The sequence below is a fragment of the Trachypithecus francoisi genome, unplaced genomic scaffold, assembly GCF_009764315.1.
Source record: "Trachypithecus francoisi isolate TF-2019V2 unplaced genomic scaffold, Tfra_2.0 Lachesis_group16, whole genome shotgun sequence".
Taxonomy (NCBI): Eukaryota; Metazoa; Chordata; class Mammalia; order Primates; family Cercopithecidae; genus Trachypithecus; species Trachypithecus francoisi.
In genome coordinates this window covers 81,367,856-81,387,073 of record NW_022681461.1, presented here as the reverse complement: position 1 = coordinate 81,387,073, position 19,218 = coordinate 81,367,856, and the positions used below count along the sequence as shown (strand labels likewise).

General features: G+C 43.9%; 1 protein-coding gene across 3 annotated transcripts in view; it reads right to left on the bottom strand.

Moving 5' to 3' along the window:
• The window catches only part of ABCA1 (ATP binding cassette subfamily A member 1), a 149,242-nt gene that overhangs the window by 17,783 nt on the left and 112,241 nt on the right, over positions 1–19,218 (bottom strand). For 2 of the 3 annotated variants that reach the window (XR_004443634.1, XM_033237920.1), the window contains exons 24-36: positions 18,323–18,401; positions 17,242–17,444; positions 15,533–15,581; positions 15,229–15,342; positions 13,687–13,835; positions 11,924–12,048; positions 10,593–10,691; positions 7,394–7,583; positions 5,777–5,871; positions 4,444–4,476; positions 3,212–3,317; positions 1,651–1,725; positions 959–1,128 (exon numbers count right to left, since the gene is read on the bottom strand). Coding sequence is in view for 2 of the 3 variants with exons in the window: in XM_033237920.1 (XP_033093811.1) it covers positions 959–1,128; positions 1,651–1,725; positions 3,212–3,317; positions 4,444–4,476; positions 5,777–5,871; positions 7,394–7,583; positions 10,593–10,691; positions 11,924–12,048; positions 13,687–13,835; positions 15,229–15,342; positions 15,533–15,581; positions 17,242–17,444; positions 18,323–18,401 (1,487 nt within the window). In the remaining variant the exon portion in view is untranslated. Of the gene's footprint in view, positions 1–958; positions 1,129–1,650; positions 1,726–3,211; positions 3,318–4,443; positions 4,477–5,776; positions 5,872–7,393; positions 7,584–10,592; positions 10,692–11,923; positions 12,049–13,686; positions 13,836–15,228; positions 15,343–15,532; positions 15,582–17,241; positions 17,445–18,322; positions 18,402–18,428; positions 18,502–19,218 lie in introns of all 3 variants that reach the window. The other variant, XM_033237921.1, reaches the window with a different exon arrangement.

Here is a 19,218-nt window from a genome sequence, read left to right as displayed (position 1 = left end):
ACAACAAAACTAATGAAGGAAGTCAGAGTGGTTAATGGTATTCACTTTGGTCCACTGTTCGTGACCTTGTAAGAGTAGTAAGTTGTAAATTTTCACACACAAAGGACTAGTGGGGCTTGAAAACTAAAGGAGAGCAGAAATATTACTGTGCAACTACTCAAATAAATTAATTTTTTCTGGCTGTAAATCAACTTGAAAATAACAGTATGTAGCCTATTGATTTAACACATACAAAAATCTTATCAGATTCTTGTAAGAAGAATGGTCTTATAAGCCCATGACACGGGGTCTTGGTATAAAGATCCTAGTGTCCTGTATTAGTATCCTATAGGAGTTAAGCAGAAACAGGAACTGCCATGCTCCATATACAGGAAAGGCATCTAATGTGTGCTAAATATCAACTCTGTGCTGAGTGCTGGGCTTGGCAATTTACATGAATTGCCTCAGTTAAATCATACATCTATGAAGTTTAGAGACCAGATTCAAACCCAGTTCTGTATGACTCCAAAGCCTGCATACTTTAAAATAGCTCATCCTGGCTTTAAACTTCTCTCTCTCTCTCACACACACACACACAGCTTAACTTAGGAATTAAAGATACAAGCTAATAAAAACATATTCCACCAAGTTTAAAACAGTGGTTTTTAAACAAATCAAACTGATTAAACACTTATAATTAAATTATAATTTACTTAACAATTTTTGAACTCACTTTATATGAATTCACTAAATGTTATGATTTTTACATATCAGTACCATTTTCTCTTCTGCAGTTCAAGAAGCCCAACCAGCCAATTCATAAACTTATCACTTCTGCCCAGAGCCTGGATCAACCCAGATTTATCATAATGTAATGGTCTCTGCAGCTGTTCCCCTACAATGAGCTTCATATTTTTCTGCCCTCCTCCATGACCCTCTCCTTGCCCCACTCCATCCATTCAGACACAGCTACACTTACAGAGCCACCTCTGAGAGTTGCTGTTTGGTGAGATTCAGGGGATGATTGAAAGCAGTAATTCCATAATGGCTAGGGTTCTCTCCCTTTTGCAGGTTGGCCCGGAGAATGGCATTGTTGATGACATTCAGGAAAGAGCTGATTGCATGCCAGCCCTTGTTATTGAACCACACCTGAAAGAAAACATACCAGGTACAAAGTAATGCTCCCAAACCCTGCTCCTGCAGGCAGATGCACACACACCAACCATGCACATAAACCTCAGAAAGAAATTCTAGTCATGTACCAAAGCAAAACACTATGATCAGAGAACATAGCGAAGTAATTATAGTGTATAGGACACAGTGATCACTGACTATGTGGGCAGGCGCTGTGGGGAGGACCTTATACCTTTAACTCATTGAATTCTCACAACAGTTTAGAGATAGCCATGATTATTGTCTCCATTTCACAGATGAGGGACTGAGGCTTAGATAGGTTAAGTGACTTAGTCAAGTTTACCTGTTATGTCTGGTGGCAAAGCAAAAATTCTCTGAATCACTACACTATACAGTACTGCCTCGCTGGTAAAGCTAACAGTTTGCTCTTTTCTGTTGTGAATGCCCCTGCCAACTTTACCATGAGTTCAAAGTGCTCCAGGAAACATAAGGATTATTGTTCATCAAAAAGCTACTAGAACAAAGAAAGTGGTTTACCTTGACATTATTTTTGGTATCCAGTCCTGTCATAAACCTTCCCAAGCTGTTGAGAAATCGATCTGCAGAACTGTCCTGTAAACAACAGAAACCTGCCTCAGTTGTGACTGTTCACATAGATAAGGGGCAACAGTCAATCTGGAACCTGCGGACAACAGGATGGCCCTGTGAAGCTCAATGCCACTACTACCTTGTTCACTGAAATTAAATTTGAAGCCATTAAATAAACAGCTCCTGAGAACCAAGTGACCAGAAATCTACTGCAGTGATACTGCCATGATGCCACCAGTCTAGAAGGAATCACAGAGAAATCCTGGGATGCAAAGCCCCAAGATTTTAATGTCTGGTTATCACGGTGGGGTGAGGACTCCTCCAGTGCTCCACCGGCATCATCTGAAGAGCCAGAACCATGCTCCGCCTGCAGATGTGCCAGATACATGGGTCCATCACTCAAAAGCAGAGCTGTGGATTCTAGGACTATCACTGCTATCCACAATCCTAGGGTCCATTTTATCGGAGCCCCCTAATTCTCACTTAAAAATGGGAAACTTGAGACAGAGAGAAATGAAGTGAGTACTTACCAGGTCCTGCAGACCAGCCTGCCAGCTTCAAAAAGAAAATGATTCATTTCCTATTTAGTCAGTGATTGTTTCAGCAAAGTACGTTGGAAACCCAGTTTATTTACCAAATGGCCAAATTTGTAAAACTGGTTGTTCTGAGAGCTTTTTTTGAGACGGAGTCTTGCCCTGTCGCCCAGGCTGGAGCACAGTGGCACAATCTCGGCTCACTGCAACCTCCACCTCCCGGGTTCAAGCAATTCTCCCACCTCAGCCTCCCAAGTAGCTGGGATTATAGTTGCACGCCACCATGCCCAGCTAATTTTTGTATTTTTTTCAGTAGAGACAGGGTTTCACCATGTTGGCCAGCCTGGTCTCAAACTCCTGACCTTGTGATCCGCTCACCTCGGCCTCCCAAAGTGCTGGAATTACAGGCATATGCCACCACATCTGGCCGCTGAGAGCTTTTAAATCTCTGAATTTTAAAAAAATTTTTTTGAGATGGAGTTTTGCTCGTTGCCCAGGCTAGAGTGCAATGGTGTGATCTCAGCCCACTGCAATCTCTGCCTACAGGGTTCAAGCGATTCTCCTGCCTCAGCCTCCCAAGTAGCTGGGATTACAGATGTGTGCCACCAATAGCCCAGCTTTTTTTTTTTTTTTTTTTTTGTATTTTCAGTAGATACGGGGTTTCATCATGTTGGCCAGGCTGGTCTCGAACTCCTGACCTCAAGTGATCCACTCACTTCGGCCTCCCAAAGTGCTAGGATTACAGGCATGAGCCATGGCACCTGGCCTCTGGATTTGTTTTTGACCTACACTTTTAAATGTACAACTAAGTAATTCAGTTTTGTCTGGCTCACATCACTAAATGCCAAAGACGGCTCTGTATGCCAACATATTCAGAACAATGAGCTGCTAGGTGATCCATTTAACCTGCCAACTACTCCTACATCCCAGCAGCTACCCGCCCATTTTTCTGATACGTCTCATGATAGATATTGTACCTTGGCCAGCTTTAGGTGTTTCTTCATTTGTTTGATGGCATCATTAACTTCTTCACTCGGAGGAAGTGCTTGAGTATTACTGACACCCAGGGAAAACCCGCCATACCTAAAAGAACAGCCTGACATTAAAACCCAGACAGTGGGGTGCACATACCACTCAGCAGCAGACTCAGTGCAAGTGTGTACAAGGTTCACAGTCAAATTCCTATTCAAAGGAGGGCTAAATTTTGCCTCAGAGAAGTTACACGTCAGCTTCCTCTAATAAATGTTGGCAATCTCTTAACTCCCATGGTTTCTGCCTAGCAGGGAGGACCTGGCCTGATTACACACACAGTTAGATAGCTGAGACATCGAGGAAAGAATGGTGTTTCATCTCACAGATGCTCCTCTGACCCAGTGACTCGGGTGTGAACGTGGGTCTGGAGGCAAGCAGATGGGAAGTTGGGAGAGTGGGAACCCCGCACTGTCCAGAGTAGGCTACACTGGCCTTATACGCAGGTCCCGGCTCCTTTCTAGCCTGAGGGCTATTATAGGGGCCTCCGTCTGCTCTGCCCAGAGATCCAAGGGTCCTGGCCCTTGGGGAAAAGGCAGAGAGAAAAGGTGGAAATCAGTAACAAGGAGCCTTCGGGCCCCCTGAGGTAGCCACATCAGCTATCTCATTTTTCATGATGGACAAACTGAAACTGGCCTCAACTCAAGAATTCTTCCGTCCCCAGTCCCACCTGTTCCTTCAAAACCCAGATGGAAAAATGGGTTGAAATACAGTGCAGGGAGAAGGTGGTGCTTCTTGTTTCCTCTAAGGCCTTCTTAGTAACTTGCTACATGCCTAGAAATTGTCCTTGAGTCCTTAAGAAGCCTTGAGAATCTGGTTTGGGGGGAAAGTACAAGAAGGTATTCCCCTCACAACACTACTTACTTGAAATCCCTAGACACCCACGGGAGATTTCTGATTCTCCTCAAGAAAATCAGTACATCAAATATTTCAGAGGCCTCTAGAGGGGCCACTAGGCACTGAGCTACGATGCTCTAGGCAGAAGCTCTATAAAGCAGACCTAATCTAAATCTGTGTGTGCCCCTGCGTGCTCCACACGTTCACAGGGCTTCTGTCCTCCTTACGGTGAGATGGCACCCGTGAGTGTGTGAGTGACAATCTCCAAGGCTTTCTTCAATCCAAGACACCTACAACACCATCTTCCTCCTGAGCTACAGGTGCCAGAAAGACAGCAACTTACCTAAACTCATTCACCCAGATCTTGTTCTTTAAGCTGCAGAGACAAAGAAACAAAAAATCAGTTCAAAGAAAGCACTGAGCCTATTCCTGATGATACAAAAGGAGTAAATACCCACCTGAGGATATAAGGAAGGGACAGAAAGAATCCTAGAATCAGGCTGGCCTTGTAGGGTTGTGCCAGAGAAAAGAAGCCTGTGCTCAGGCCTCTTCCAGCCTTCTCTCCATCATAAATACCCTATTACTTATATGAAAATCAGGCCTTGGATTAAACCAATTTACAAACCACCTTATAGACCAAGATGTAAGTGAACTAGAAGCTTTTTCTTTTTTTTTTTTTTTTTGGAGACGGTTTTGCTCTTGTTGCCCAGGCTGGAGTGCAATGGCACGACCTCAGCTCACTGCAACCTCCGCCTCCCGGGTTCAAGCAATTCTCCTGCCTCTGCCTCCCATGTAGCTGGGATTACAGGCACGTGCCACCACAGCCAGTGTATTTTGTATTTTTAGCAGAGATGGAGTTTCCCCATGTTGGCCAGGCTGGTCTTGAACTCCTGACCTCAAGTGATTCACCCACCTTGGCCTCCCAAAGTGCTAGGATTAAGGCGTGAGCCACTGTGCCCAGCCTAGAAGCTTTTTCAATTAATAATATTTCAATTGTGGATGACATAAGGAGAAGTTATGCTTCTTTCTTGGAAACTCATGGTCACTATCATTCCAGCACGCCCGTGCCATTTAAAGTCACTGAGAAACTCCTAAGTGAAAGACCCCAACTGACCAAGTTGATGGGAAGGAAACCAGAACAAACATTTGCTGAGCAAAGCATTTAACACTAGACTGCCATGTCCCAGGAAGCTAGACGGCTCTCCCAAGGCTCCAGTCAAGGCAGGCTCCTAAACCTTCCCAGGGCTCCCTCCATGAGACCACAGATTATCATGGAGTCCCCTATCAGAGAGCAGCCAAGGCACTTTATGTACATCATTTAATTTAGTCCTCATGACAAACTTATAAGAGCAACATTAATATCACAATTTAGATAAACTAAGGCTTTAAAAGGATAAACAGTTACCTGGTCAAGTTGCTACTAAGTGGCAGAATTTGACTTTGAATCCATTTCTATTTTCATGCTAGACCAGGTTGCCTCAGCCTTGAAGCTGACAACTGAATGTTCACAGTCCCTCTCATCATCTTTTCTAGTTTGGGATAATATCCTAAACTCCAATAGACAGAATCAGGCCATAATCTGGCACTTCCCCCACTGTTCCAGTCTGTTATTTGTAGGTCTTTAATTCCTCTAATTAGTAATAATAAGGCAGGGGACAAGTTTAGTAAAAAGTCACCTTTTGGCTATGATCTGCACGTACGTCTTCACCAGATAATCCGAAATGTTTCTTCCCGTCAGGTCCTGAAGGATATCTGCAGTGTTTTGTTTTCTCTGTCATCACATGAAAACCAAGCATACGGGTCTTTATAGACAAGAATTGAAACTGAAAACAAATCAAGGACAACAGTGACCATGTCCACAGTGCGACCGGAAACCTGACTACAGGCCCCAGACACTGCTCTCAGGCAGCCAGCACCGAGACTTGGTTCACCCTGCCCCTTGGCACTGGTAATTCACTTACACCAAGCCAAGGTCTTTCCCAAGAATTTATTCTGAATATCTAACAATACACATTGAAATGAGATTCTTTGTAGTCAAGAGATTTTTAGGAAGCATCATCATTCCCTATGCCTAATAAATCTTTTGTTCATCGGAGTTATACCGATGACTAGATTAGCTGTTATTTTATTCATTTTATTTTTTGAGATGGAGTCTCACTATGTTGCCCAGGCTGGAGTGCAGTGGCGTGATTTTGGCTCACTGCAACCTCCACCTCCCAGGTTCAAGCAATTCTCCTGCCTCAGCCTCCCAAGTAACTGGGATTACAGGCACGTGCCACCATGTCTGGCTAATTCTGTATTTTTAGTAGAGACAGGGTTTCGCCACATTGGCCAAGCTGGTTCGAACTCCTGACCTCAGGTGATTCGTCCGCCTCAGCATCCCAAAATACTGAGATTACAGGTGTGAGCCACCCCGCACCTGGCCTAGCTATTATTTTAAAGAGTGGTAACCAAGACTTATTTTAGTTCTTGTACTTATTTAGAATTGCTTGTCCTCACCCTGCAATTTGGATGCTGATAAAAGCAGCAGAGAGCTATCATAAGCACTCCTCTTCCTGAAATTCTCAAAAAAAAAAAAAAAAAATGGCTCAGGACTCCTTCCCAAACAGAGTCTCCAAGAATGCCAGAGTTGACAAGATCCACAGGAGTTTTCTGATCCAGCCTCCCTAATTCAGAGGTGAAGAAACAGGTCCAGGGAGTTAAAGTGGCCTGTCAAAGGCTACCAGCTCATTTGTTGCAGAGCCAAGATTGGAAGCCAGGCCTGTCACAGTCTGTCCTGTGACTTCACTGCTGTGGGACAGGCATGGGCACAGTGTGGTCCAAACCCTCTCCCCTCAAAATTCACATGCTTTTTCCTATGACAAGAAGCAAGTTAAAGACTGAAACAGGGCTGGGCACAGTGGCTCTCACCTGTAATCCCAGTACTTTGGGAGGCCGAGGCGGGTGGATCACCTGAGGTCAGGAATTTCAGTTCAGCCTAGCCAACATGGCGAAACCCCATCTCTACTAAAAACAGAAAAATCAGCCGGACATGGTAGCGCGTGCCTGTAATCCCAGCTACTTGGGAGGCTGAGGCAGGAGAATCGCTTGAACCTGGGAGGGGGAGGTTGCAGTAAGCCAAGATCATGCCACTGCACTCCAGCCTGGGCAAGAGAGCAAGACTCCGCCTCAAAGAAAAAGAGAAAAAAGACAGACCCTCCCAACATGATATGTCACTCATTCCTGCTTCCAAGCAGAAGCTACCAGCCCACCCTCTACCCCTTCTGCCCAGTCACACCCTGAAAGTGACGCACTTGTGGAGGAGGCAGCCCCCCTGCCCCTGGGGGACACACAGGCAGCATCTTCTTGATTTTGTCGCTGCTACACTGGCATGCAGGTGAAGGATTCTGCATCGTCCAGTTCCCATTCTGGAAGAGGTCCCTGATGGTTTGGGGAACTGGGGCAGTGGTCCACTCTTCCTCCCCTGCCTGGCAGGGCATGTCTCTGCAAAGGGAAGACAGTAAGAGGAAGATTACCCAAGAGGGCCTGGCCTTTCTGTTGCCTCAGGAGCACAGGATCATTCCATAACGACCACAAACATGCATCTATTCCCTCACCATTTGGAAAAGACAAGCATGATCTCATTTGATTGCCTCATCCCACTACAGCCTTGTACACTGTGACATCATTTATATCATCATTATGTATCATCATTTTATACATAAGTAAAATAGAATGCTAAGAGGCCCTAAACCTTTATGTACTGAACTCTGTTCAATCCAATCAACCAACCATTTGCTCACACAACAAATATTCGTTGAGCATCTACTATGCGCCAGATGCTGTCCAGTGTATTTGAGGGCCTAAGGTGACAATACCTGCCTTCATGGAGGTGTATGGCCATGGAGGAGTTGAACAACAAATAAACTAATAAGATAATCTTAGATGGCCCAAAATACAGCAAAATAAAAAGACAATGATTGGGGAGAATGAACCTACTGAAGAGAAGACATTTCAGTCAAACATAAACAATGATGGAGAACAAGCTGGTCAAAGATTTGACGAAAAGAACATTCTGAGCAAAAGCGATGGCAAGTACAGGTACAAAGGCCCTAGGAAGAAACGCGTTTCTATTTTTGAGGAATAACAGGAAGACAGCACGACTGGAGTAGGATAAGCTATGAAGATGAGTAATGATAAACGAGGAGGAGAGAAGCCAGATGACAGAGACAGTCTGGATCTTATGCTCGACGTGCTGAAAAATGAGTAGAGAGTGGCAAGATCCAATTTATGTTCTCAAATGAGTGGAGAACTGGGGGATGCCTGGGGTGAGAGTGCTCGGCACATAAAGAGCTAGGCTGTCTACAAATTTTCCCTGGAGATAAGACACAAAGCCTTGTCTCCAGCTGTGAATTACTGTGGGACATCAGCAGGTTCCCTGCTCTTTTGTGGGCTTATTTTTTCCACTGGCAAAATAAAAGTTTAAAATGACTTGATTCAACAAGTCATTTCCAGTTCCCTTCCAGTTTCGGAATTCCACAATTTAAAGTAAAGCTACAGCAATTATTTCCTTATTATTAAATATTAAATATAATTGCCGGGCACAATGGCTCATGCCTATAATCCCAGAACTTTGGGAGGCCAAGCCAGGTGGATCATTTTAAGTCAGGAGTTCAAAACCATCCTGTCCAACATGGTGAAACTCCATCTCTACTAAAATTAGAAAAATTAGCCAGTGTGGTGGCACATGCTTGTAATCCCAGTTACTCAGGAGGCTGAGGCAGGAGAATCACTTGAACCTGGGAGGCAGAGATGGCAGTGAGCCAGGACTGAGCCACTGCACTCCAGCCTGGGCAACAGAGCAAGACTCCATCTCAAAAAAAAAAAAAAATATATATATATATATATACACACACACATAAATATTATATAAATATATATATTTTAAAACTATTTCTTGTTTTCTTATGTATTAAAAACTCAAATGAACAGTTTTCCAGATTGATCTCTAATTGTCTCCTTAAAGCACCTGAACTGACTGGAAAAGTCATACAAAGACATGCTGTGTGAAGACACTCCTGAAGCTCACACTCTGAACATTCAGAAGGGGATCGGCTGAGACAAATTTAAATACTGCTGAGACATGCTCCTGTCAAATTTCCTTCATGTCTACTATTTTTTTGCAAAACCTAAAAATCTGAATTTCAGTAAGTGTTGCCAGGATAAAAGCCCTTCCTTCCAACCACCTCTGGCAGACTGTAGGTGGGGCTGTTTGAACCCTCTGATGTCAGGGCTGGGCCTATTTTGTCTCTACGGGCTGGCTCTCAGCCCAGTTCTGGCTCCTACAGAGCCTTCCTAAGCTGGCATCAATCCAAGAGTTCATATGGTTCAGCTGGCCAGTGATGAATCTAGATAACTATTATCATCTCATCTCATGCTTCTATCTTTCCTACACATCCTTCGTGTGGAAAATCAAAGGCACCATGAAATCCAGATAGGCCGTATCTGTGTCCTTTTCTATCCTTGCCATCTGGTTATTTAGGAACCAATATTGGCTGCTAGGAGTTACCACCCATCACGTACTAACTACTAAGTACTAACAAATATTTAGTAACTATCCAATACTAACTAAGAACAAACAAGCACACAGTAGCTACCCATTTAGAAATCGTCTCTACAAACCTTGTATAAACAGGTTATCATGCTCACTGTTTTGTGGTGTGCAGAGTCACCCATCTTCCTGTTAAAACTTGAAAGTCAAGTTTGCCCCTCTCTCCAACTCTCCAGCACCTTCCCATCTTGCCATAGTTTTTCAGAGATCACTGTTGTTTCATGACCTCAGCTGAGATTCTGCCTAAGCCTGGAAACACTAACCCACCTCTACTAGCCTTGAGCACTGCCTCATAAGATCCTCACCTCTCCACCATCTTTACTCACAGCGATCTAGTGATCTCCCTTCCCCTACACACACTTAAGAGTCATATGGATGCTTCACTGAATTTATTTATCCACTGCCTACTTTTTGAAAGGGGGTTTTGAAGGAAAGTACAATAAAAATATTCAATTTGAAAAGAAGAAAGTGTCATTTTTATAAAAATTCATATGCCATCTTTTCAGATTATAAAAGCCAAGAAGCTGATAAACAAAACCTGAAAATTATATATAATGAGAGCCTACTGAAGCACTTAAGTACAGGGAATGGGACAGAAAGAAAGGAAAAGCATTTGATCAGTAAGTCTAAAGTGCTATTTAAATTAAATATTCATGTTCTAAATCAGTAAACAAATGTCTGTAATGATGTGCTTTGCATGGTGTTAGAAGACTCTCCGAACGTTTGTTCCTAGATAATTTAGTTAGGTTACTACACTGGCTTTTGTAATTAAAACATCATAATAATTCAAAGGGCAAATGCTGGTGGTCACAATGTGGCATGCAGTTGATAAATGCAGCATATTAGAAATCAAACCAGGTGACAAGCACAAGAAGCCAGCTGATGGCTAAAGTGACACTCACGGGATTGGGTTTCCTTCCATACAGCGGGTCCCAAAGCCAGGGTCTTTCGTGAGGGCGTTTAAGAGTTCCAGGGTTCCCGTGTCCTCAGGAGCATCATTGCTGTGGGTACATAAGAGGCAACCAGCTTAGTAATTCATTAAAAGCAGTAATCAAGAGATACAAATGTTTTATAAATTAAACATTTTAGGAAGCATTTCTCTGTGATAGGTTCTTAAAACAGAAATGAACAAAACACAGAAACCACCCAGAAGGATCTCAGACTGTGGCCCTGTATTCGGCATCAGGGTGACATAGAGCACTCCAAAGTGGAGCTTGTATAAATGGGCTATATGTATAAAGGTGTGTATGTGTACATGCATGTATAGACATATATACATTTATATATTTTTTAAATTTGAAGTAAATCAACTCATTAAGTATTTCAAAAATGCTTTTACAATTATCCCTTTGGCACAGACAAGCAGAATTTTCCAAGAAAGGGCAAGAAAACTTTGTACTCTTTGCATGCACAACTAGAAAGCACAAAAATAACAGGCACAGGTCACAAACACATGCTATGTTCCACAACCACGGGCAATATAGGGTCAGCAGCTGGAAAGGAAAAAATAAAGTAAACCTGAACTATGTAAGAAGAAAACATGGGCTTAGAGAAAAAGAGGCCAATTCACATTTACATATATATATATATATTTTTGTTTGTTTGTTTGTTTTTTTAATGCTTCCCTTTTGTATCACTGATACAGTTCCCCCATCTACAGGTCTACAAATCCTTCAGGACTGAAGAAAGCTCCTGCTAACAAGACCCAGAAAAATCCTTTATCCTTTTCTTTGATGTAATGTATTGTTATGGAGTGGAGGAAATTTTTGTCTAAAGAACAAACACTAGCTAACATCCCAAATATAACAGAATAGATAATAATTATATGAATTATATTTTGCAGAAAACAAGTCTCTGGAGGTTCTATGCTTTCATAGTGTGCCCTGTGAGTCAATTACAGAATTAAAACACAGCTCCACACATTCAAATACTTTATAACTTAATCGTGGATTTTTGCAAGGGCAGATTATTTTATCTAAAACACATGTGGCTGTTCCTGACACCAGTAGGATAAAGAAGAGAGAGGCTGAAAGGCTCAACAGAAGACTGGCCTATTATTCAGGGTTAGTTCGCTGCTGTTCTATGCATGCAGTATTAGCTTATACAAGGACCTGAGTCACAGAAGTAAAATTTATTCCACTGTGTAATTCTGAAGTCCATTCCCTTGGCCCTCGTAAACATCTTTGGTCTGCTTGAATCTTATCCCCTCCTGGGACACAGAAGACAAACATACCTGACAAATGTGTACTGTTCGTTGTACATCCAGGGCTGAAGTTCCAGGCTGGGGTATTTGCCAAAGGGTGGCACGATCAGGCTGAACACAAGGGCAATGCAGACAAACACAGCTGGCAAGACAATCTTTACCCAGGCAGTGGAGGGGGCAGGGGGACAGCAGGAAAATGGCAAGTGTTAGAAACAAGGCCAAGGGGTAAATCCCTACAAGTCCAGCCAGCCTCCCCGACCAACCAGCACGGCAATGAGGAGTGCAGAGCCTACGACTGTGCTGAACCAAGGCATTCTTGGCAGCTGGGAAGCAATGGAGCCTGAAAACTAAACCTTTTCTCTGGCAGCACAAGGCCAGAGGCTATGGCCACCTAGCAGAGGCACTAAGCCAAAAGGTTCACAAAGTAAATAGTGCTCACATTCAGGGTAACTCAGAACACTGGGTCCTGCCCTTCTTCCTCCTGAAGACTGAGAAAGACCACATTGGGCCATGAACCCAGGACCAGGAGCCAGAAGTCCTGAATCCTGGTTCTGTCTCTAATACAAGTGCACCCATGTGAAGTCATTCTCCCCACTGGCTTCAGTTTTCTCACTTTAATCTGAGGTCTGAGAACACATGGCCCATTCAAATCCTACACTATAATAAAACCAACTCTACAGCAATGGCTCCAGTCACAGACAACCATAGTCATTGTCTCCCGTGATAGTCTCAGAAAGAATAAATATCCAATTCCTTCTTCAACCTCCTAAGACTTTCTACCATATCTTCTCTGAAAAAAAAAAAAAAAAAAGATGACTTGGGCATACTTTGTAAGTAAACCCAAAGCTCCTCCCATTTATTGTTGAGAAATGTATCCCTTATAACCTTAAAGATTCAAACAATGCCCCCAATTCTAATGTTCTGGGATTTCAATGCAGAAAATTGACATGGAGTGAATAAGTCTGTATAATAAGTACTATAATGAGAATTATCTCTGTTGTCATTATTTATGGTTGTGTTATCAATGATTATCATCAACAAACAAAGGTAACTGAGGATCAGAGAGACTAAGCAACTTGCCCAAGGTCACACAGCCAATAAGTAGCAAAGTCAGGATTCAACTCCAGCTCTGTATGCTCCAAACTCCTGCTCTTAACAGTATCCACATCATCAGTGTGGAATATTCTCTGCAGACCTTTTCTCTACATTTCTTGATTTTATCGAGTGAAAAAATTTAACCCTTCTAACTAAGCAAGTTAGCATGCAAACACTGACATGCAGACAATAGTGTAAGAAGTCTTCTCTGTTGGCCAACTATATTCTGACCTACCTTTTCTACCAGTTTGAGTTAAACATCAACTTTCTAATAAGTTCACATGTCAAGTGCATCTGGGTGTAATAACTCCCATGTTATGACAGCTGAATACACCGGATCAGTTTTTCTATACTTTGTCCTTTTTATGTTCTCCTCCAAAATAACATATACACACACAAAAGTAAGCACTTGCTAATGTCAGGCCCCATTCAAAGCACCTATTCGTTTTTATTTTCGTAACAACCCTGTATTGCAGGTAATATTATTATCCCCATTTTACAGATGAGGAGATTGAGGCATAGGGAAGTAACTTGCCAGCAGACACAACACTGGCAAGGAATAGAACTGGGATTGAAATACAGATAAATCTGGGTCCAGCATCCATATCTTGACCAAGATGCTATCCTGCCTTCACTGGTCACAGAGCCTGCAGCCCACCCATGAAGCCAGAGTCTCTAGCCAAAACAGCACATCTCACCTGAGCAAAAAATCCTTTCCGACTCCGTCTGGCAATTAGCAGTCTCTTCCACAAAAGGGCCACAAACTGTTGCTGTGTAAGCTTCCAGCCCTTCACCTGGTAGGAGCCTTTGCCATCCATCCCACTGAGCAAGTCTGTCTCTCTGGACTCTGCAAGAAGCCAACACTGAAGGTCACCTATTATCTTAGGTATTTTCGGCATTGCTATGCTCCTTCTTCTGGTGTCTTCAACAACTATCTTGGAGGCGTGTGTCTGAAGCTAAAAGTTTCTCAGAAGTAAAGGGCTTTCATGACAAAGCTATGTCCAAGGAAGAGTTATGACTCAAAGTGTCTAAGAGTAGCAGTCTCTGCCTTTCAGTCCTTGTCTGATTAGTACAGAAAACAAAGGTGTCTTGAGACAACTGAAAAGATGTGTTCATGCATAACCAGGTATTACAGCCAGCCATTCGGATGAATTGAGTCATCAATTTCTTATAGACTATTCTATGAAACAGACCATGTACATAGCTTGACATATCTGAGAACACACAACGGCAATTAGTTCTCAGCTTCTCACCCTATTATATTCTGGTAAAACGTGGACACATTTCAAATGATCTAAGTACTGATACTGTATGAAGTCAGGCAATTATATATAATGTAAGAGCCATACACTCCTGTGAGCAGGGGTGAGAGAACTGGAAAGTTTTCTGTTCCTAAATATTTTCTAGAAATCCTTGTCTTAAATGAATGATACCTAACTGATATGCTTTTACATCTTATCAATATTTGTTTGATGTCTTATCTCTCCTCTCCATCTCAGTTAAACACACAAAAACACACTCATCTAAAATATCTGTCTTTTTTTTTTTTTTTGAGATGGAGTTTTCACTTTTGTTGCCTAGTCTGGAGTGCAATGGCGCAACCTTGACTCACTGCAACCTCCGCCTCCCAGGTTCAAGCGATTCTTCTGCCTCAGCCTCCCAAGTAGCTAGGATTACAGGCATGTGCCACCATACTCGGCTAATGTTTGGTATTTAGTAGAGATGGGGTTTCACCTTGTTGGTCAGGCTGGTCTCAAACTCCTGACCTCAGGTGATCTACCCACCTCGGCCTCTCAAAGAGCTGGGATTACAGGCATGAGCCACCGTGCCCGGCCTCAAATATGTAAGTCTTAGGGTACAATTACCTCTAACAGCAAATTCCCCTTTCTCACTCTTTCAAAATAATTCATCTACTTGAAAGAATATTTGTTCAACAATTAAACACCTAATATATACAAGAAACTAGGACCCTGCAGAAAAGATAATAAATACATGGGTTCAGAGGATTGAAGCACCATCTTGACGTCTTTAAAGGAAGTGATATGGATGGGTTCTTTCAGGTTTGATCACATGCACGATGCTGCAAAGAACAAGGGGCTTTTATCATTTCCTCACATCTCTTTGGACCCTGTAGGGATCTATCACCTTGGCTAAAGGCCATCCCAAGAAAACAGCTGGGAGCATGAGAGAGATTTTCACATTCAAACAGTGGGACACTGATTGATCTTGCCCTAACATACCTGGGTCTATGTCAGAATCATTTGGATCAACAGCATCATCTTCAGTGAACGGGCGAAGACAGCTCTGCTTGTCCCCAAAGGCCCGCCTATTTCGTCTTGCTGGCAAGGTACCATCTGAAGGCACAAGGATAGAATCCCATACTTTATTTACAACAAAACAAACCTTCCCCATCTGCAACAAACCTACACTCTACAAATGAGAATGCAATAGAACAATTCAAAGGGAAAGGAACAATACTCGTGCGCTGAGAAAGCCAGCAGGAGGCACTATCTTAAGTGTGCCATTCCCCCTCAAGGCAGTTACCTGAGGTCTCAGCATCCACCCCACTCTCTTCGGCCACCTTGAGGAATATCTGCAAAATGAGAGCAGGTGAGAACATTATAAGCACCAACATTACGAACGTAGTCATCACTGCCATGATTATTACATTATTGAGTGGCATGTTAGCCCCTTAAGACAGAGAAAGTAGAAGTCACATTTCTTAATAACACTTTGTCAGAGTTACTTGGGAGAGAAGCCGTTTTTGCCAGAGAACATTTCCTCAGTGGTGAGAGCTATCAATCTAGACAATCATTTTTAAATTAAAGCTATGGTTGGGCGCGGTGGCTCATGCCTATAATCCCAGCACATTGGGAGGCCGAGGCGGACTGATCACCTGAGGTCGGGAGTTCGAGACCAGCCTGACCAACATGGAGAAAACCCGTCTCTACTAAAAATACAAAATTAGCCGGGCGTGGTAGCACATGCTTGTAATTCCAGCTACTGGGGAGGCTGAGGCAGGAGAATCACTTGAACCCAGGAGGTGGGGGTTGTAGTGAGCCAAGGATTGCACCACTGTACTCCAGCCTGGGCGGTAAGAGCAAAACTCCTGTCTCATCAAAAAAAAAAAAAAGCTATGACAGTAGGACACTGCAGCAGAAGAAATTTGTTCTGAACCTACAGGGAATGAGTCAGGTGGCTTCTTTCAGGATTGTGGCTCTAAATCTTTGCATAGGCTAGCACTATGACAAGTTATCCAATACAGAATGAGCAGGAGGAAATGGAGGACTAGAAATACGATGGCAGAGATTCAAACATCAGAAGAGAATCTGAATGAGCGCAATAATTTCCAAACTCTAGTATATACACCACTGCATCCGAAGCATGCACGAGAAGTACAGACCTCAAGGCTTACCTCCAGAAATTCTGATGCACAGGGCCTGAAGCCAAACCTTAGAATGTTTACTTTTAGTAACATCCCCAGGTGATTCTGCTGCACTGTCAAACTTAAGAGACCACTGGACCAGACAGCTTTTATATCCCCTTCAGCCCTCAAGGTCTGTGATGTTGGATCTCTAAGGGGAGGCATTACATGGATAAAGAGAGGATGGGCTTTGAAGCCCCAAATCCCTGATTCTGAATCTCATGTCAACATTCCTGAGTGTTCATTTTTTCATCTTTTTATGAGAATGAAATGAGGTCACAGTGATTAAAAAAAAAAAAAAAAAAAAATCTCGGCACCTGGCATAAGTAGACTATCCATTCATAAATGTTGGTCATTTCCTATGTATGAGAATCCAGTTGATACCTGGCTGTGACACAGTCACACCAGGGAATTGCTCCTGATTCTGATTCAGTAGGTCGGAGCTGGGCCCAAGTTGCTGAATTCCTAACAAATTCCCAGGTGATCCTGATGCTGCTGGTCCTCACACTGTACTTGAGTAAAGAGGCTCATTAAAAGGTAAATAAGTGGATAGGAGTTTAAGGTTGGGATGTAAATGTGTTAGGTGCCACTGGTTTCAACATACAAATAAATCTCAGGCATGTACTGTGGTACAGAGGAAAATACTTCTTTCCTGCTGTCTCCCACCACCATCTTAAATGGCTAACGGGGGTCAACATTACTCAGATGTCAATGACCTAAAAACCCAATGACTAACTCCATGATAATCCTGCTCCCAATGCAGGCTACCGGCCTGGCCTTAGGACATTTGGCCTTGCTATATATTCTGACAGTCAGCCACTTAACTTACTTCTTCCAGGGTCGTCTCTGAGATGCCATAACTAGAAATGCCCAGGTCTGAGAGCCGGTCATCAATCTCATGAAAGAGTTCCACAAAGGCCCCCTCCTTAGCAGCTTCATATGGCAGCACGTAAGTCAGCTCATGCCCTATGTCTTCCACCAGCCGGGCTTCAGACACATGCTTCCTGATGAGGTTGGAGATAGCAGAGACATCTGCAGGGACCAGAATGCAAAGGCGGCTCAATCAACTCAGAGGGGCTCCAGAGTGAGGGCTGGCCATCCCCCACCCCCTCCTCAGAAGCCTGCTGCTCATACACCACACCTGTTCCAGGTATTTTAGTCATTTCACATGTTCATCTCTGGTCTGAGGGTTGGAGGCAAAGGAAAGGACTATGTCTTATTCACCTTTGTATCACCAAAGCCAGGCACATTGTAGGTACTCAGTGTAGGATGGGTGGATGGGTGGATGGGTGGATGGGTGGATGGATGGGTGGATGGGAGGATGGGTGGGTGGGTGGATGGATGGGTGGATGGATAACTGAGGCTCAAAGTCTGGTGTTTATTGCCTAAGCCCGGAATTCTTTAATAGAAAACTTGAGTAAAGGAATCTTAAAAGATTCTTTACCCTTTCCTATATTTGAAAAGTAGGCTCCCTCATTTACCTAAATAGAGGGTTAATCTAACAGTTCATGGAAGCAGAAGTCTTCTTCCTGGGAAAAGCCAGCTGTTAGGACTGAGCAGAGATGGCAAGGGTCAAGACTTCTGTTCCACATATGCTACTGGTGACACTGGCCTCCTACACGGGCTACCCAAGAAAAATCTGGAAGGCTGTTCCTGATCTCCTGGGCTCTCACTCTTCTTATATACTAGGCTCAAATCCCAGCCCACTGGCTTGGCCCTCAGCTCCTCATCCCCAGTATTCAGTGTCCACTCCCCTAAGGGATTCCCCAAACCCCAATCATCTCAGCTCTCTGGGACACTGCCCTGCTAGCTCCCAGACCGAGCCCCAGGCACCCCAGCAAGCATTAGGCCAACCCACCACCAAGCTGCACCCGCCCCCACAGCCACCCAGCCCCAGCCCAGCAGCAAACCTTGAGTCAGCGCCACCAGCCTCTGCACCTCTCCTCCTCTGCCTCCACTCTGCCCAGCTGGGGGAAGCTCAGGCACCACCTGAATAAGAAACCCCAGAGTCCTTACCGATGGTCAGCGTGTCACTCTCATGGTCGCTGCCCAGGCCAGCATCAGAACTGCTCTGAGAAACACTGTCCTCCTGATGGCAAAGAAGGAGGTGAGAATGGGTCAGGGACTGAGCAAGGCAGAGCCACCAGTACCTTCGCCAGGGAGGGCTTCCAAGCAGCTCTGTTTTATAAGAACTAAAGGAAAAAGCTTTCCCTGGGACACATGCACTGGCAGCCGTGGCTTCAGAGGACCCTGTCTGGCATGTGTGTGCCGTGTGAACAGCCTCACTTCCTGAGGGTGAAAGGTCAGGAAGCAGAGTTGCCAAAAGAACTGTGGCCTCCCAATGAATGCTGCAACAAGGCCTTTGCCAACCATCTCAGGCAAGGCCTTTACCTGGCTACATGTCTACTTCAATGCTTCTCAAGCTTCAGTGTGTGTTCAACCACTTGAGGACCTTGTTAAAACGCACAGATTCTGATTCAGTAGGTCTGAGCTGGGCCCAAGATGCTGAATTTCTAACAAGTTCCCAGTGATCCTGATGCTGCTGGTCCTCAGACTGCACTTGAGTCAAGAGGCTCATTAAAAGGTAAATAAGTGGATAGGAGTTTAAGGTTGGGAAGTAAATATGTTAGGTACCACTGGCTTCAACACACAAAGAAATCTCAGGCATGTACTGCGGTACAGGGGAAAACATACCTGGTAACTGGGTCTGGTCCTACCACTGTTATTTACCTGCTGGGTGACCTTGAATAAGCTACCAAATCCCTATAAGCCTCACTTCCCTCATCTGGGATAATAAATATAGTTA